The following is an 18,637-nucleotide window of genomic DNA, read 5'->3' on the forward strand; positions in this document are numbered from 1 at the left end:
GTTGATGCTGGTGCCTGCCTTCCCATTAGGCTTCCTGAGGGCGGGGCCGTGCCCTGCTCCTCTTTGAATCTCCAGCATCTCAACGCAGTGGGCACTTCACAGATGTTCACCAAGATGTAGGTTTGCAGCCGACATGCTCTCAGCGCGGGAGATGTGTTTGCTCATAGGTGTCTACATGCCTCGTGCTTCAGATGGGTCCTTGTGTGCTGTTTAGCATCTCCAGACTAGCTGGGCCTTATTTTTTTTTTTTGCAGTACGCGGGCCTCTCACTGTTGTGGCCTCTCCTGTTGCAGAGCACAGGCTCCGGACGCGCAGGCTCAGCGGCCGTGGCTCACGGGCCCAGCCGCTCCGCGGCATGTGGGATCTTCCCGGACCGGGGCCCGAACCCGTGTCCCCTGCATCGGCAGGCGGACTCTCAACCACTGCGCCACCAGGGAAGCCCTGGGCCTTTGTGAGGCTCTCACGCACACAGATGTACTTCACGCATGTTTTGTGGCTTTCTTGACTGTTGCACATTCACATCTCTTGGTTTCCTTGGTATCCTATAGACCTGAGTATGTTTTTTGCAGCAGATTTAAAATTTATGCTACTTAGTACTCAGTTCCTCTTAGAACAAAGCTCTCTGAAAGAATTACATCGGGTTTGCAAATTACTGTATCCAGTAAGATCCAACTTATCTTCAGAGCAGTCAGTTTCAACAGGCAACCTAGTAATTCTCCCAAAAAGCCTATGCTCTGAATCATAGTAAGATTTGGACTTTTAAAAAGTGAAGTCTTTGCTACCCAGGAACATTTTATCAGCCCAACTGGGCACGTCATGTTGGATGTATCGTTTCTAAGGTAGTTTAGGAACTCACTGCCGGTCCACATCATAGGCTTTCTGGAAACCAGGATTTGTAGGCACACATGCGTGGTACTTAGTGCCAGAGAATTTTTGGAGGAGGCAAATCAGCCTGGTGACTTCCTTTGGGAGTCAGCTCCGCTTTGAGAAGCGCCCAGCCAGGGTCTTTGCCAGGAAACTGTTTTACTGCAGGGGAAACATCCAAGCCCACTCCTCAGGCATCCTCTGTCTTGCTCTGAGGCTGCAAACAGGCAGCTAACTTGGCAGAAAGCAGGAGCTTTCACAGCTTTTTGAAAGTGCTCTGAGCAAAATTATATACATTCCAAGTTCATTTCAGTCTTAAAAATAAAGGGAGAAAATTTCGTTTGTGCATTGTCCTCCTTTAAGCACTAACCAGCGGCGAGCCTGTTGAAATGGATATACTGCATTTGAAGAAATTCCGAAGAGGAGAAATGCCTGGGTTTCAAATGCGGTTGGGCCAAAAATATCTAAAGTCAAAAATCAAATCTCTCTTTGGCAAGCCGTCCAAGGAGCTTTATGGAATGTAGCGCTGATGGGGTTGATGGGCGTCAGGGCCAACTCAGGGCTCAGTGCAAGGCCCCTGACTCTGAAGACTGTCTGAAATCATCGACAATCAGGGGATAAGGACAGATGAGTGATGGTTACTTTTAACCTAACTTTTAATTTTCGTGTGTTAATCATTACGGAAAATTTAGAAATCACAAACAAGCAAAAAAGAAGAAACTACGACAGTGAACATGTTGCTGTATATTCTAGTCTATAACTCTGTCCCACCATCCAGCCATCTCTGTCTTTCTCTCTGTGTGTGCGCATGTATATGTACATACATTTACATATATACATTTATACTTATATACATTTATATGTGTTCTTTTACCAGGATGGGTTCACACTGGGCTTGTTTTATGCACTTATATATCTTTCCCCTTCATATGTATTAACCTACATCATTTTAACATCCATGTGAGATTCCATTGTATGGATATGCCATACCTTACTTATCTTCTGTTGGCAGGTGTTTTGTTGTCTAGCTTTGAACTATGGCAAGCAGTTGGGGTGAACACATTTGTAGCTAAATCTTTGTGCTTATCCGTGAGTATTACTTCCTCAGGTGAGAAAAAATAGAATGGGATTACCAGGCCAGAGGGTGTATATATTGATAGTTTTAAGGCTCTTGATAGATGTTCACAAACTGTTCTATAGGATGGTTGTACGTATCACCACTATTTATCTCCCACCAATACCACATGAGAGTTTCCCTTTCCTTGCAAACTGGAAAAGGATCCTCTTGACTCATAGACTGTGTTGATATGAACACACCCTCCTGGATGCAGCTCTAAGCTATATTCACAGCAGCTGGAGTCCAGGCAATCCTGCTAACAGTGGCTGTCTCTGGAAGCCTGTCCTGGGCATCCTGACCATCACCCGGGATTCATCAGGCACCTCACTTGTCCTGTGCAGAGCTCCGTGCTGTGTGCAGTTTGCTCCAGCCTTCCTGCTCCTTCAGGTTTAGAGTAGGGTTGGGGTTTTGGAATGTGAAGCCGGAAGGAGCTATATTCCGCAGGAAGAGTTCCGGGATTGCGATGCAGAAAGCCAAAAGCACCAAGATACGTTACTGGTGAGGACTTCTTACCAGCTGACAACAGTTGTAGGAAAAAAAAGTAGTTTCATTTTCCTTCCTCTCTCCAACCCCTTCCCTATTTCTTCCTTAGGCTCTCCCTCCCTATTTCTTCCCTCCTTCCCTCCCTCTCTCCCTTCCTTCAACTGGAAGGATAAATACATCACACTGGGGAGAGAGTAAGAAAACGTCAGTAACCAGGTGCGTCCTTTGCTGTACTGAGCTTAGCTTCCCTCTAGATTTCTGTCAGCTTCCAGGAAACAGGCACAGGATCTAATCTGTTCACTCAGTTCCCAGCATAGCACCTGGAACTTAATAGCCATTGTAATACATGTGAACTAAGTGAATTCAGTTCTTCCCCTTAATTCATACCAATGTAAAAGGGGCTTCAGAAACAGAGCCTGGTCATAGCTGGAGATACTCTTGGTAAGACCCGCACCGTCAGGTGAGGTCATGTCCTCACTACGGGTCCTGGGAGGAAAGATTGCATTGCCTGTGGATACAGTGCCCTGCTAGCCCCACTTTTCTCTCTTCTCTCTCACTTTCTGGAGCTTTATACATTGTTTTATCCTTTTTTATTCTTGCTGACCTGGAGTGTGAAAGTTTTATATGTGTAGTGGTTGGCAATATTTCTGTTGCTGGTGATTTGGCTGTGTTTTAGCTGATGGTTATTTACTGTGTTTGTCTCTGCTGGTTTGTTTTATTGGCCTTAACATCTTTCAAAAGTTTGCTTTGGGGCTTCCCTGGTGGCGCAGTGGTTGAGAGTCCGCCTGCCGATGCAGGGGACACGGGTTCGTGCCCCGGTCTGGGAGGATCCCACGTGCCGCGGAGCGGCTGGGCCCGTGAGCCGTGGCCGCTGAGCCTGCGCGTCCGGAGCCTGTCCTCCGCGACGGGAGAGGCCACGGCAGTGAGAGGCCCGCGTAGCGCATAAAAAAAAAAAAAAAAAAAAAAAGTTTGCTTTGCCGCAAGACTGACTTCCTCACCAGTCTTTGGTCTCAGTGGTGTCGCTTTTTCATGGGCCATTTACTCCCTTGGCGGCTGCTGTAGAGCCTTAAATAGCCTGTGAAGATGCACAGTCTTGGGGAACTTGCGGTGGACGCAGCTGAAAGACGTGAGCTTCTTCGTCCATTAACAGAGAACAGCGTCAGTTTCAGCCAGGCCCCAGGGGTGTGGCGAGCCGATTCCAGACCACTGTGGTAGAGCAGATACACAGAGAGAGAGCCATGCGCAGTGTTTGGTTTCCCAGTGCATTTAAAAACTATGTTTATACTGTATGTTAAGCATGCAGTAGGATTATGTCTAAAAAAATGTACATACCTTAATTTAAAAACACTTTAGAAATGCTATCCATCATCTGAGCCTTCAGAGAGTCACAATGTTTTTGCAATAGTAACATCAAAGATAACTGATCACAGATCACTGTAGCAAATATGATAAGAATGAAAAGTTTTCAGGATAGTGAGAAGTACTAAAATGTGACACAGACAGAATGGCCATCATCAAAAAATCTACAAACAATAAATGCTTGAGGGGGTGTGGAGAAAAGGGAACCCTCTTGCACTGTTGGTGGGAATGTAAATTGATACAGCCACTATGGAGAACAGTATGGAGGTTTCTCAAAAAACTAAAAATAGAACTACCATACGACCCAGCAATCCCCACTACTCGGCACACACCCTGAGAAAACCATAATTCAAAGAGTCATGTATCAAAATGTTCATTGCAACACTATTTACAATAGCCAGGAAACGGAAGCAACCTAAGTGTCCATCGACGGATGAATGGATAAAGAAGATGTGGCACATATATGCAATGGAATATTACTCAGCCATAAAAAGGAACAAAACTGAGTTATTTGTGGTGAGGTGGATGGACCTAGAGTCTGTCATACAGAGTGAAGTAAGTCAGAGAAAAACAAATACCGTATGTTAACACATATATGTGGAATCTAAAAAAAAAAAAGAAAAATGGTTCTGATAACCTAAGGGCAGGACAAAAATAAAGATGCAGAAGTAGAGAATGGACTTGAGGACACGGGGAGGGGGAAGGGTAAGCTGGGATGAAGTGAGAGAGTAGCATGGACATATATACACTACCAAATGTAAAATAGATAGCTCGTGGGAAGCACCTGCATAGCACAGGGAGATCAGCTCGGTGCTTTGTGTCCACCTAGAGGCGTGGGATAGGGAGGGTGGGAGGGAGATGCAAGAGGGAGAGGATATGGGGATATATGTATACATATGGCTGATTCACTTTGTTATAAAGCAGAAACTAGCACAACATTGTAAAGCAATTATACTCCAATAAAGAGATTAAAAAAAATTAAATAAATAAAATGTGACACAGAGACATGAAGTGAGCAAATGCTGCTGGGAAAATGGCGCTGGTTGACTTGCTCGATGTAGGGTTGCCACAAACCTTCAATTTGTTAAAAAAAAAAAAAGCACTATCTGCAAAGTGCAGTAAAGTGAAGTCTGTCTGTACTGACTTAGCTTTTTCTTTCTTGTCCTTGAATATAACTCCACTGTGAGCCACTTTAAATGATGAGCTCCTTTGTTTCCTGTTTTCAGAGTAGCAGAATGGGGGCTTCCCTCGTGACACAGTAGTTAAAAATCCACCTGCCAATGCAGGGGACAGAGGTTTGAGGTCTGCTCCAGGAAGATCCCACATGCCGCGGAGCAACTGAGCCCGTGAGCCACAACTACTGAGACCGTGTGTCACAACTACTGAAGCCCATGCGACTAGACCCCGTGCTCCACAACAAGAGAAGCCACTGCAGTGAGAAACCCACGCACCACAATGAAGAATAGCCCCTGCTCGCCACAACTAGAGAAAGTCCACGCACGGCAATGAAGACCCAACGCACCCAAAAATAAATAAATAAAAAAAAAAAAAAAAAAGGAGCAGAACGATGAGCTATAGGATTCCAAGTGCAATCTGTCTTCATTCTGTTCCTTTAGATTTGCGTTGTCTGCTCAGGGGCAGCGTTTCTGCTTCCTTCATTGTATAACTGCATGATCCAAAGCTGAATTGTATGGGTCAGCTGAGGAAGTGAGCCTTTGCCCAGTGCAATGATGGATAGCAGTTATGGGCAAGGGTGGTAGGTAGCAGATTCCTCTTCGTCCTACATGTCAGCATGATTTTCCTCTGAAGTAACATCTTGTATTAACTTGATTACCTGTCGTGAGCTCTTTGTAATTTGTTGACTCATTTGATTAGAGCTTGTTGCTGATTCAGTCAAGGGTTCCTGATGTACATACATACCTGTTCCTGCTTCCAGGCCTTTGCTGGAAACGTGCTGTTTCCTCCTCCTGGACTGCTCGTCCGTGTGTCCGCCTGCTCGTCACATGGCTAAATCCCACATCCCCTCTAAGATGTCAGTTTCAGCGTCATTTCCTCAGGGAGGCCCTACCAACCCCAGTCCAGATTTCATCTCCTTGGATCTTTATACATAGCATCCTGTCTCTGTGGTAGCACTTTAAATGGTTGCTTAAATTGTGGGTTTGGGTGCAACTATTTGCCCACTCTTGGTCTGGGTATTTAATGGAACATTTTTGGTATATTTAGTGAAAAGGTTTGATTTTCTTAATAATGTACCCCTGCTTCTAAGTAGGTGTTTGGGAAGCAATTGTTGATTGAATGTGTGTGTGTGTGTGTGTCTGTGTGTGTGTGTGTGAATTGTGCCATAATGAGGACCCTCCACCCCCTTCTTTTATCCCAGACCGTAATCCTAACCTTGAACAGCCATGTCCCACATCAGTGACCTCAGATATTTAGCCACCATAAGCAGCCCCAAATTTTATGATCTACTGAGGTTAATCATCATCATTGCTGGAGATGAATGGAAATCAACTAGAGATTTGTAGAAGCAAAAAGGAAGTAAAACGGTTGCTATGATCACAGTAGATTGAGAAAAATGTTTGAAACAGGTAGTTTGTCTCATTATACATTGAGATGCTTATTGCAAAAAAGTAAAACATTCAGAAATGAATAAAGTAATCACAAGCATTCACATCCTTCCACCAAGAAATAATGATTGGTTTATATTTGTAATATTTACTTATATTTTATACTATATATGTTTAATTGTACATCAGGTACTATAATCATGCATTCTAAAAAGTATTTTAGAAAAACAACATCGAGCTCTCACTCGATACACAGCTCTGTGTTCTGCTTTTTCTTTTACTGTTTTCCTGGGAACTTGTCCCCAGGCCATCCAACACTCTTCTTCATCCCACGTTTATATCATCATGTAACTCTGTTTTTTGTTTTGTTTTTTTTTTTGCGGTACGCGGGCCTCTCACTGTTGTGGCCTCTCCCGTTGCAGAGCACAGGCTCTGGACGCACAGGCGCAGCGGCCATGGCTCACGGGCCCAGCCGCTCCGCGGCATGTGGGATCTTCCCGGACCGGGGCACGAACCCGTGTCCCCTGCATCGGCAGGCGGACTCTCAACCACTTCGCCACCAGGGAAGCCCCATCATGTAACTCTCGCTTCATCATTGAGGTCTCTTGGAACTATTTCTTCTTTTTGCCCACATAAATTGATTACATTGCAATTAATCAGCTTATATAAATCTTTCCCACTTTATTATTTGTCAGCTAAATCCACACGCCCCAGAATTCTTTATTTGACGATATCCGCTGCTTACATTAAAACAACAAGGGGAGGAACAGAGAGAGAGACGTCAGAGAGAAATCAGGAAGGGAGGCTTGAGACCTAGAAGAGGCGGTGGCAGGGGAGGGCTGGGGGAGGGCGGCCAGCCCCAGGGAGGTACATAGGGGCTGCCGAGACCTCCCTTAGTGGATGTGAGGCTTATGTTTCAAGCCCTGCCTGGTTGAGCGTGTGAGCATCGTGTCCCTAAGCACGTGGTATCAAAGGAGTACAGGTGTGCCAAGTAGACCCGGAGAGCTCTTCACTTCAGGAATATCTTGCCAGGGCAGAGGAGCTGTGGTGCATTTCAAGTCTTTTTCACGTCTTCAACCCCCCTTCTCTGCCCACAAATATGCACAGCTTCTCTTTTCCTAAACGAACCTCCTCTTGGGCTACCCCATGTAGATCCCACCAAACCGTTTCATCAGGATCATCTACCATGTACATTTCCAGCCATGTGAGATTGCTCCCATAAAGCATGGTGCATCTGTATTCTGAAATGGCATGATATAAAACTGTGTTGTGGAATGATAGTTAATGATTTGGGGATTTGTCCAAGGTGTGTATTAAGAGGAAAAGGCTACACAATAAACTCTGTTGTCGGCTTTCATCCGTGTGCATGTGTGTTCGGCTGGGAGGCCGAAGGCTGTTTACCAAGATGCCGTGACCGTGGTGAGGGACTTGACTGTATTTTACTCCCCTGTATTTTCTACCTTTGCTGCAGTTAATTACTTTCATCTTGAGAAGGCTGGAAGCACCGCCGGTTATTATTTCTTAGGGCACAGAGAACTCTGCCCTGGCTGACGTCATTGCCTCCTCACCCAGGTGTTCTGTGACTGTGTAATTGGGGTCTGGCTCTCAGCCTCGTGCCACTGACTTCAAAGCTCTACCCGGAGTGCTCATTAGTTGAACACCTACTATGTGCCTTGCAGAAGGCCCTCAGGATACACAGCTCAGCTGGGTCTCTGTCCTCCAGGAGCCCTAGTGGACAGGGCTCTGCCTATCCTCTGTGACCTGTAGGGTCCCGGGTGGTCTGGGCCCCTTCTTGGGCCACAATTGCTCTCATCCCATCACTGTCCCCTGGTTGCACCTGCTCTCGCCATTCCAGTCTTGCTGTGCTCCCCGCGTGCCACACGTTGTCCCTGGTCATTGGCCTGGCTTCCCTCGCGTGTTGGCACCAGCTGCATCCTCGTGGTCACGCCCTCGCTCAGCCCTCTCTCCACCCTCCCTCCTGGCTTCAGGCTATTTCACAGCACGTATCACAGAACATTTTCACTGTTGGTTAGCTGTCCTTCTCCCCCCACTAGAATGGAAGGTTTATGACGGCAGGGGCTTGGCTCCTTTTGCTGAGTCTCAGGGCCTGGGACAGTGCCGGGCACGTGAATGGCTTGTTGATCAAATGAATTGATGACGCGTGAGCCACTAGCTCCTGTTCCTCATGCTCAGTGCCTTGCTTGTTTCTTTCACTTTCCTTCTCCTATGTTTGTTCCACTCGATTTTCCCACTCCCCACACTGTGGCCATTGTTCTGTCCATCTGTCAAGCAAGGCCCAGCTCAGACAGACAGCGAGGCCGCCTCCCATGCGTGCAGCTATAAGTGCTCTCCCTCTACCCTGGCACGGAAAAAATGGAACTTTCTCCTTGGGCTCCACACATTCTGTGTGATCCATATGCACACATATTTCACTTACAATTCACCCTTAAGACCTGAAGACAGTTTGTCTATTCTGTATGTCTAACACACTGCCTTGCACATAGTAGGTGCTTATTAACGGTTTGTTGGACATGTGGCAGGCATGGCTGAATGAAGTGGCAGGAACATTCCCTGTGGCACACTGTTCTGGTCTGTCCACAGGGGAGAGGTCCATCTGGGAACAGTGAGTCATATTCAACTCTGGGAGGCTGTTTCTGGGGTACACGTTGCCGTGGTTTGGTTAAGGAGGTGAGATGGAATTCCAGAGTTGAAGTAGGAATCTTCTTACTCCTGTAAGAAGATGTGAACTTTACCCTTAACTTCTCTAAAGAGGAGGTCACCTTGGGCCTCTCCCTGATCCACACACCGCCCCCGACCCCCAGGCCTCAGTCTCCTGGCCTGTAAAGTAGTGGGAGGACAGGAGCAGGGGTGCCTGGGTGGGCTACGGGGGTGTGTGCCAAGTTGACTGCATGATCTCTTGAGTGCCGTGTACTTCTCTTTTTTTTTGGCTGTACGTGGGCCTCTCACTGCTGTGGCCTCTCGCGTTGCGGAGCACAGGCTCCGGACGCGCAGGCTCAGCGGCCATGGCTCACGAGCCCAGCCGCTCCGCGGCATGTGGGATCCTCCCGGACCGGAGCATGAACCCGTGTCCCCTGCATCGGCAGGCGGACTCTCAACCACTGTGCCACCAGGGAAGCCCTCTTTTTCTTTTTAAACTCTTAATTTTGAGGAAATGGGAATCATTATTTATCAAGGGGATCCTCTCTCTCTGTCTTTTACTGCTCATCTCCAGCCTCATTTAAGGGCCCGTCCTTCTCTGCCAGTTACTGCAGTGTGTGGTCTTCCAGACTCTGCACTAAGCTGCTTTATTCACATTCCATACCTATGTCCTGGGTAATTCCTATCTAGATGCTGGTGAATTCCAAGTCTGTATGTCCATCCTTGATGACGGCCCAAGTGCTAGATCTTCGTTGGTATCCCCTGCCTGCTGGACGTCTCAATTTGGTTGACCCTGGAATCATTAGATTCAACATGTGTAAAATCGAGCTTACTTTCTTGAAGGCAGCATAGGGATAAATTGTGGGCTCTGGAGTCGATTGATTCTGCCATTTACTGGAGTCGTGGCCATTGCTCGTGTGTAAAATGGGAGAAAGGTGGCACCTACCTCACAGGACCATTGTGAGAGTCAAATGCGAGTCCTCAGACCCAGGTGTAGAATGACTCTTTCGTGGATGTTGATACAGATACTTTGTATGTACGGACTTGTTTGATGAGATGGATGTTTGTCTTCTTTGAGGGAGGGCTTGTTATTTTCTTCAAAGTCTGTAAAAATTAATCATCCAAGATTAAATAACTCATGCTTAGCCTCACAACCACTAGCATTTGTATTCGGACCAGTTGACCTTTTAGCACAGCCTCTTGGCCGTGAAGCTCGGCTTTCCCCCCCAATGTGTGACCCGGCCAGAAACCTGAGGGTCATCTTTGACTCTTTCTTTCCCATCACAACCTCCAACAAAACCCAGCCCATTAGCAGGTTCTCTCAACTGAACCCCTGCGTATCAGAAGATACTGGCATTTCCTTATCCCAGTGATCCTGGGTCCTGCCTCCATCATCTCTTGTTTCCGTGACGACACAGGCCTCCTGATCTGTTTCATGGCTTCTCCTCTCATGTGTTCTCTGTGGGCTCTCTAACAACCCTGTTCCAAGACACTTTTCTGCCACCGTCTTTGGGGTCAGGTGCAGAGTCTTCAATATAACTTTCAAGGCCCCCCACCGTGTTGAGCTCACATCTTGCCCCTTCCCTCACAGGAAGCCAAGACCTGGCTTTATTGAGCTGCTGCCTCATGCACGAGGAAGAATGGCACAGCCTAGGTGGAAGTTCCCTTGGGAGGCTTGCCTTGATTCTAGGTCCTACCAAATTCTGAGACCAGCACCCGCTCGGTGTGTTATAACCCTTTGTCCTTCCTCATCCTGGCTTGTGACACACTGGGTGTGCCTCTCATGTTTATTCCGCTGTCACTTACAGACTGGGAGCCCCATGGAGGCAGGGACATATCTCCCGTCCGGACCTCTGTATCCCCTGTGCCTTGCACAGCGCCTGGCACTGTGCTCAGTAAAATACGTAGGTGCCCAGAGTGTCACACTGGAGATGAAGCTGTTAAAACTCACATTTCATGACTTTCCGAGACCACACAACTCATTAGAAACAGTTGCAGTGGTTAGCAGCACAGATTTTAATACCAAACTGATCCAAGCCCTCCCTCTGCTACTTACCTCATCTAAGCCTCAGTTTCCTGTTTTATAAAATGGGGATGAGACCTGCTACGGTTAGGAGAAGTGAGGGTATTGCATGCTCAGTGCCAGGCCAAGCACCTGCACGTTGTAAACTGTCTGGTGATAGGTTTTCATTCGAACTTCTCAGAGCAGCATTTGCCTTATGACTGTGCCCTTGCGACACTGTCAGAGCAGAGCGACATTGTCTGCTGATGGTCACATTGAGCTGATGTTCACAGAAAGCGTAAATCAAGAATAAAGACAGTTCTATTAGGAAAATCCTCAGGTTTTGAAAGTGTTTTATCCGGTGATTTTATTTTATTTTATTTTTTTGACTGTAATTATCTCTAGAAAGACTAAACTGTACCGAAGTCTAAAAATATGTACTAGGAAGCATTCCCAAGGTTCTGTTTATCGTTATATAAAAGAGAATGATCATATATGAACTTAAATGAAACCCTGTATCGGCTTAGCGTGATGGCATATGGATTGGGCTCCGGAAGTGGCAAATACCTTTCATATACTATATTTATGTGATTGATTTCTCATGGATGGCGGTGCCTATAATCCACAGATCATTTTCATTTGATAGAAAGATAAATATAATCCTAAACGATAAGTTTCAATGAAGGATTTAATATTCTTATTATATATCACAAACTGGAGCACTGCTCATAAAATGAACGCATTGAGGATGTTTGGGAAGCAGGCTATCGTGGGTTCAAGCCCTGGTTCCACCACATCTTACCATCATGACCTTGGACAAGTTCTTTCAGACCTCTCAGCTCTGGGTTTCTCATCTGTTAAATGGATCGGGTACTATGTGGTATCTTCAGGATTTGCTGGGAAGGCAGAGTAATAAGCAAACGTGTAAATCACTCAGCACTGCCCTCAGTTCTGCTTGCAAAACCCCCCAGACATCTTAGTCTCAATTTTAGCCCAAATTAAATTGGTAACAGATCTATCTGAAAATTTGTTAGCTCATTGTAAAGGTAACTGTTGCCAACCTGGATTGTCTTATCCAAGGAGAACAGTTGGCTGATGAATTTTTCCATAGTTCAGCTTCTTAGCGGTACTTGCTCTCCACCACAACAGGAAAACGTTTAAGAATTACAGTTCATGCTGTTTGAAAGGTATAGTGAAACCTCGAAGTAATTCAGTCGAGTATTTGAGAAAAAGTCAACTTGTTATCAATATTTTAGCGAGTTGTTTTAAAATTCCCAGTGACCTAGCCCCCTTTAGTTTGCTAGCACTATGGTCAGTCTGTTCAGAATCTCCGTAGCCCCCGTAGCTCCAGTGTCATATAACCACTAACTGCAGGAGGATCTCGAGAAACCTCCATGCAGTATAACCATTTATAAAGTAGTAAAAACAAGAATTTGACTTCTGTGGGCAATTACGGTTGGTACTTAGTTATTATTAGTGCTCTCGTTATCATGGGAAGTGTGTAAAACATAATAGCTAACTCTTTGGAGAATTTGCTTCAAGAAATGATTGGAAAATGTGATCTGTATAAGAAGACGTTGCAATTTGTGCATGGCTACTGGCTTTTAAGTACCTTACTGTTTTTCTCCTGATGTTCCCACAGTTAATTCTTTTCTTAATTGATGTCTGTGCTCTCTCTCTCTCTCTCTCTCATCTCCCTGGCAGTCTTTTCCCTATAAAAGGACCCATCTGTCTAAGGTAGAGATTTTCCATTTTTCTGTACTAATCAGTGGCTAGGCTGCATGGGGTAGGCATGCTTCTCGTTTAGAAGTCTCCTTTAACTCTGCTTGTCCCGTACAGTGGTGTTTTGTTTGCTTTCCTTCAAGTAAAATATGTTCTTTTCAGCCTGAATTCAAGCACTCCCAAAGTATGTCTAATTTATAATCATAGTCATAGAGCAAAGAATACATTTTAAACTTGCTAACCCATAATGATTAAAAAGCGTACCTGACAAACCAGTGTTCTTTGTAATATGTAACTACATATAGAGAATAAGAGAGTGAAAAAAGCTCTTTCAGAAAAGTGACTCATTTTCATTTGATTTATTAGACTTGAATTTGAGCGGCAACAGCGTGAAGAACTTGAGAAATTAGAAAGTAAAAGGTAAGCCACGTGGTAGGAGTCATAACACCACAGAGTGGGTAGGTGCCTGTGTTGATGTCCTAGGCTGAGATCACCTGTGTCTGTGTCATCTCCCTCTGGCTCTGTGTCCATCATTTACACGTCTGATGACTGTAGCTCCTTTCTCTTTAGCTGGTTAGTTTTACTTCACGTTGGAATTTTTAAAATAGTTCATCTTCAAATACTTGTGAGACGGGGGAGTAGAGTCAGTAGGCAAATTTAATACATTCTTTAAGTGAAATACATCAAATGTAGACTTGTTTAAATTTAACTAAAAAGTATTTCTTCCTTAATAATATCCTGAGTTTTAAAAAAGCCGAAAGAATGACACTTCCCCTTCTTATGCCTCCTCACTTTTTAAACATCTTTCCTTATGTTGATCAGCCATTTGTATTTCCTTTTCTAATCTGCCTCTGCATGTTCTCAGCTCCCTTTCCTTTTGGTGTGTGTGTGTGTGTGTTTAATTGATTTGGAGAGCGTTTTTTATATGTTCTGAATGTAATTCTTTGATAAAACTAAGTAGTTTTCTTTTTTTTCCTGTCCTATTTAACAAGCCAAGAAATGGACCAAGGATAGATATTAGAATAGAAAGTAAGGCCGCAGAAAATCTACACCCTGGGTATTTATTTTCTAGAGTGTGGAGTCTGCATATTACAGATGAATTAGTTGAGCTCACAGCATCATGTACGATAGGTCTTTGGTGGGTCAGGAGATGGGGGCCGTGCATCCGTACTCTGACATGCCCTGTATTCTTGCTTTGGAGGCCACCCTGACCTCGAAACATTGACTTAGCACCCAGTGGGGACCCTTTGCTCTCTAAGACACAACATGACATGTAACCACCAGAATCAAGCATTTAAGTATTCTAATGGAGATTGACGTTATTTTCAATGTTATGCATTAATAAACTAATATTTTGGATCATTTGGTGATTACCATTTGTCCTAAACTAGTGATTAAATAGCGTGTAGTTATTTGAGCTGGAACAATGAAGTGTCGATTATCTTGACTTTGATATTTGACCCTGATGAGTTGAGGACAGCATAAGCATTTTTATTTAATGTCATTTTGTAGCCGAATTTCCATTGAGTTTTAGCCTTTGGGCTGAAAAAAATTATTCACATTTAAATTTAAATTGGGCATGCCTCTTTCTCTTTGAGCTCAGGGGGCTTTAAAAATTATATCATGCATAACACATTATGCTTATAGGTTCTGCAGAGAAATGATAGCAGAAGCTACTTCCAGAGATTAGGCAAATGATATGTTGGACAGTTACAGAGTAAAAAAATTAAACAGCATGCTGCTGGATATTAAAAGGAAAGTGCTGTTCTCTTTTTTTTTTTTTAATTTAGTGAAGGGTGTGTGGTGTATGTCCATTTCTAGGAGGTATCAGTTTAGGGAGAAGTTAGAGCAGCATTTGAACCTAGCGCTCAAATAACGACCAGTCAACGATTTGCATTTCAGAAAACTCATAGAAGAGATGGAGGAAAAGCAAAAGTCCGACAAGGCTGCGCTGGAGCGGATGCAGCAGGAGGTGGAGACGCAGCGCAAGGAGACGGAGATCGTGCAGCTGCAGATCCGCAAGCAGGAGGAGAGCCTCAAGCGCCGCAGCTTCCACCTGGAGAGCAAGCTCAAGGACCTGCTGGCCGAAAAGGAGCGGTTCGAGGAGGAAAGGCTGAGGGAGCAGCAGGAGACTGAGCTGCAGAAGAAGAAACAGGAAGAGGAGCGCTTTCTCCGCGTCCGGGAAGAGCTCCAGCGGCTGCAAGAACTCAACAGCCACGAGAAGGCCGAGAAGGTTCAGATATTTCAGGAGCTGGAGCAACTCAAAAGGGAAAAAGAGGAGCAGTGTGTCAGGCTGGAGCAGGAGAGGAGGCGGCTGGAGGGGCAGGAGGAGGAGCAGGTCCTGCGCGTGGCGCTCCTAGAGGAGCAGCTCCGGGAGAAGTGGGAGCTGGTCCGGCTGCCGCGGCTCGGGGAGGCGCAGCGCGCGGAGAAGGAGCGGCAGGACCTCGAGGGCATCCGCGCATGTCTCCTGCGGGCCAAGGAGGCCTGTGCCGAGGGGGACGGCGACGGTCGGGAGCTCGAACGGGCGCAGCTGCGTTTCTTAGCGTTCAAGCGAAGGCAGCTGGCTGCGCTGACCACCCTGGAGAAGGAGCTCGTTCAGCAGAAGGAGCTCCTGAAAAAGGAGGTGGAGGAAGAACGTGAAATTCTGGAGCGCTTAAAATCTGGCAGCAAGGAAGAATCGAGGTTGTTGTTCAAGAAGGACGGTGGTGCCGCAGATGTCCCCCACGCGGCTGGAGATGCGGAGCAGATCAAGCCGGCGGAGGGGAGGCTGCAGTGTAAGGAGAGCCAGCTCCAGTATCTCCTGCAGCATCATTTGCCGAGGCTGTTGGAAGAGAAACAGAGAGCCTGCGAGATCCTCGACCGAGGTCCTCTCGGCCTGGACAACACTCTCTACCAAGTGGAGAAAGAGATGGAAGAAAAAGAAGAGCAGCTCGCGCAGTACCAGGCCAGCGCCAGCCAGCTGCAGAAGCTCCAGGCCACCTTCGAGTTCACGGCCAACGTGGCCCGTCAGGAGGAGAAGGTGAGGCGGAAGGAAAAGGAGATCCTGGAATCCCGGGAGCAGCAGCAGAGGGAGGCGCTGGAGCGGGCGGTGGCCCGGCTGGAGCGGAGGCACTCTGCCCTGCAGCGGCGCTACGCCCGGGGCCTGGGGGCCGAGGAGCGGAGGCCGAAGCCGGCCACCTTGACCGCCGGCGGCAGCGAGCGGTCCGGGCTCCGGGCCGGCCTGGGGGCCGAGCAGGAAGCCCTGGAGAAGGACCGGGAGAGGTGAGCCGAGCCCGAGGGGACGCCTGCCACACCCTCCGTGCCCCATGGCATTAACCCTCGGGCTGTGATGGTGCGGCTTCTAGCCCTGGTGCTGTGTCTCTCACTGTTTTTTGAAAAAGTAATTCTGTAGCCTTTATGTTTTCTGATTCACTGGCAAATTCTTAGCCTTCTTTTCTTTTTCCTTAGGATCCTTGGTTTAGAGTCACTGGCCTAAAGTTGGAAAAAACACACAAACTAAGCCCATGTCTGTTACCTCACTGACCTCTGACTGTGTGTTTAATATTTGATAAACAGGGAAGACTGAGAAAGCTTCCAGCCGGATTCCCCCTCCCTCCTTCGCTGCTCTCCCCAAACCCCATTCCCTTTCGTTGACTCCTTTTCCCTCTGCCGCCCTTTCCCTCCCCTTCCTCCCTCTCCCCCCCACCCCATGTCTTCTCTGGGACCTTGACCAGCACTTGTTCACAGGTTCCATAAACACTGATTTCCACACCTGGCAGCGAACTTAAAAACACCCCTCCCCCCACCCCTGCTGATTCTCAGTGTTTGAGAATCCAGAGGGACACCTCAGGATTCTGTATTAAAAACTAAACAAGCAAAGCTCTCTAGATGTTCCAAACATGGTGGTCTATCCAGGCATGTTAGGTCATGATTCTCTGATATTATTTTCGATGTTGTGAACTAGGGAGTAGCGCTGTTTTCATGATAAAGGAAGAATATTTCTCTTCCTCTACCTGGTGCCTGTCACCTTGCTTCCCAGAGGTAGGATCTCAAGACAAATAAATACATGAACTGGGGGATGCTTTTTCTGCTAACCCTGCAGACGCGATGCCAAGACTCAGAGAGACTGGCGGCCGCCTATTGTGCAGACGTCATCGGATTTGGTGTCCTGCAAGGGGGCTTTGTGCCCTTCCCAACCCCTTCCTGCCCTGCTGGCCTTGGGCAGGCTCTTCCATCTTGGGGCCGCAGTGTCCTTACCCTCATGAGGAGGGCATGGGCCTGTGTATTTTCTTTAGTTCCAGACCCTTTGGTCTGTTGAGATCTTAACTGAAGCCCAGGTTACGGGGGCCTGGAATGCTGCCCCCTCCCCAGGAGCCCTCTCCTCACAGCACCTCCCGAGGGGCTGCAGCAGAAGCCCGGAGTGCTGGCCTCTAGGAGCCCAGCTTGACATTGGCAGACCTACTGGGAGGTGTTGCCTGAGCCCCTGTCCACCATCTTGCCTGAAAAGGTCAGGACAGCCTCCTTTCAAACAATCTGCTTAAACTGGATTCTGTTTACCAAGCTCTCCAGTAATCCCCCCAGGCAAAACAGTGACAGGTGACAATCGAAAACCATAATGCTGTGACTTCAGAGAAATAGGTCTGTGGTTTAAGAAAATGATTGTAGGTACCTTATGTAAATGATATTGCTGGACAAAGCTCCAGCCCTAGGAAATTTATAGCAGTGGAGGGCACGCTCTCTATTTGTATCCTGCTCTGTGCAGTGAGAATGCAGCAGGGGCTTGGAGCCTGATGTCCTGGCTTTTGTCAACCGGCTTCGCTCCCTGGCCATTTAGTATTAATACTCGATTATAGTGGATACACTGTAATGATTTCCCGATGTCAGCTTTTCTCCAGAAGCCACGCAAAGGAGGTTTTTAGCTTCCTGTGTTTTGATGGAGTAGACTTTGCAAAGCCCTAATTCAGGCCAGCAAATTTTGAGCGCTTTGCTCTGGCTTTGATGGTCCTGCAGCTTTCTGGGGGTACTGGTGTTGTGTCTTACTATCTCTCTGGGTTCTCATGGCTGAGCCAGGGCCCGCTGTGCACCCTGAATTTGATAAGTGCCAAATATCAAATTCACGTGGAGCCAGATTGGACCAACGGTGCACTTGGCTTTCCCTGTCAGCTTGCTTTGTGAGTGAGATTTAATCATTTTCTTTCTTCTTTCTCCTTGATGGTTGATGGGACAAGTGTCAGGCAGTTAGAAAGTGGTAGAGTTGCATCTCGAATCCAGCTTGTGCCCACTTTGTCATCCTGTCTGCTGACGACAGAGCCACTGTTGGGCAGACCAGTTCTTCTCGTGTGCTGCGACCCTTTCCATGCAAGGCCCTGCTGTCCCTCGCCATGTATAGAAATCCTGCTCAGCCTTCAGGGTCCCACTGGCGCCTCTTTGCTGTGTGGAGTCCTTCCCATTGCCCAGCCCTGAAGGATGTCTTTGAACAACTCCGTAGGCATCATCTTAATTACAAACATTGGCCACCACCTACTTGCATTGGCTCATTTTCCTTACCATCTTTGAGATTCTGTGTTAACCTTGTTCCCTGGTTCTTTGCCCACCACCTGGCCCCTGACATCACTTCTCTGTGCTCAGTCCTTCCTCCTTCAAGAATACCGCGTGCTCTGCAGTCTGGTGCTCAGTAATCAGTAGACAGATGAAAGGCTGAGTTCAGCTGGGCATTGTCTCCCGCGGACCCAGGAGCTCCTACCCTGGTGATCCCATAATCACATTTCCGAGAGCCAAGACCTTGGATTTCACGTTCGGAATAGAGCAGTCAAATCACTGCTGGCGACACCAGAGAGCTGGCAGTGTTGTGGCGTGTCAGCATTTGAAACCAGACTCTCTGAATTTTGG

At 47.0% G+C, this 18,637-nt stretch overlaps 1 protein-coding gene across 2 annotated transcripts in view; it reads left to right on the plus strand.

Annotated features, from left to right (window-relative positions):
- The window catches only part of KIF16B (kinesin family member 16B), a 256,485-nt gene that overhangs the window by 134,181 nt on the left and 103,667 nt on the right, over positions 1-18,637 (plus strand). For both annotated transcript variants that reach the window (XM_065892000.1, XM_065892001.1), the window contains exons 17-18: positions 13,136-13,189; positions 14,672-16,030. In XM_065892000.1, coding sequence (XP_065748072.1) covers positions 13,136-13,189; positions 14,672-16,030 — 1,413 coding nt within the window. The remainder of the gene's footprint in view (positions 1-13,135; positions 13,190-14,671; positions 16,031-18,637) is intronic.

This window comes from Phocoena phocoena, chromosome 15, assembly GCF_963924675.1.
Source record: "Phocoena phocoena chromosome 15, mPhoPho1.1, whole genome shotgun sequence".
Classification (NCBI taxonomy): Eukaryota; Metazoa; Chordata; class Mammalia; order Artiodactyla; family Phocoenidae; genus Phocoena; species Phocoena phocoena.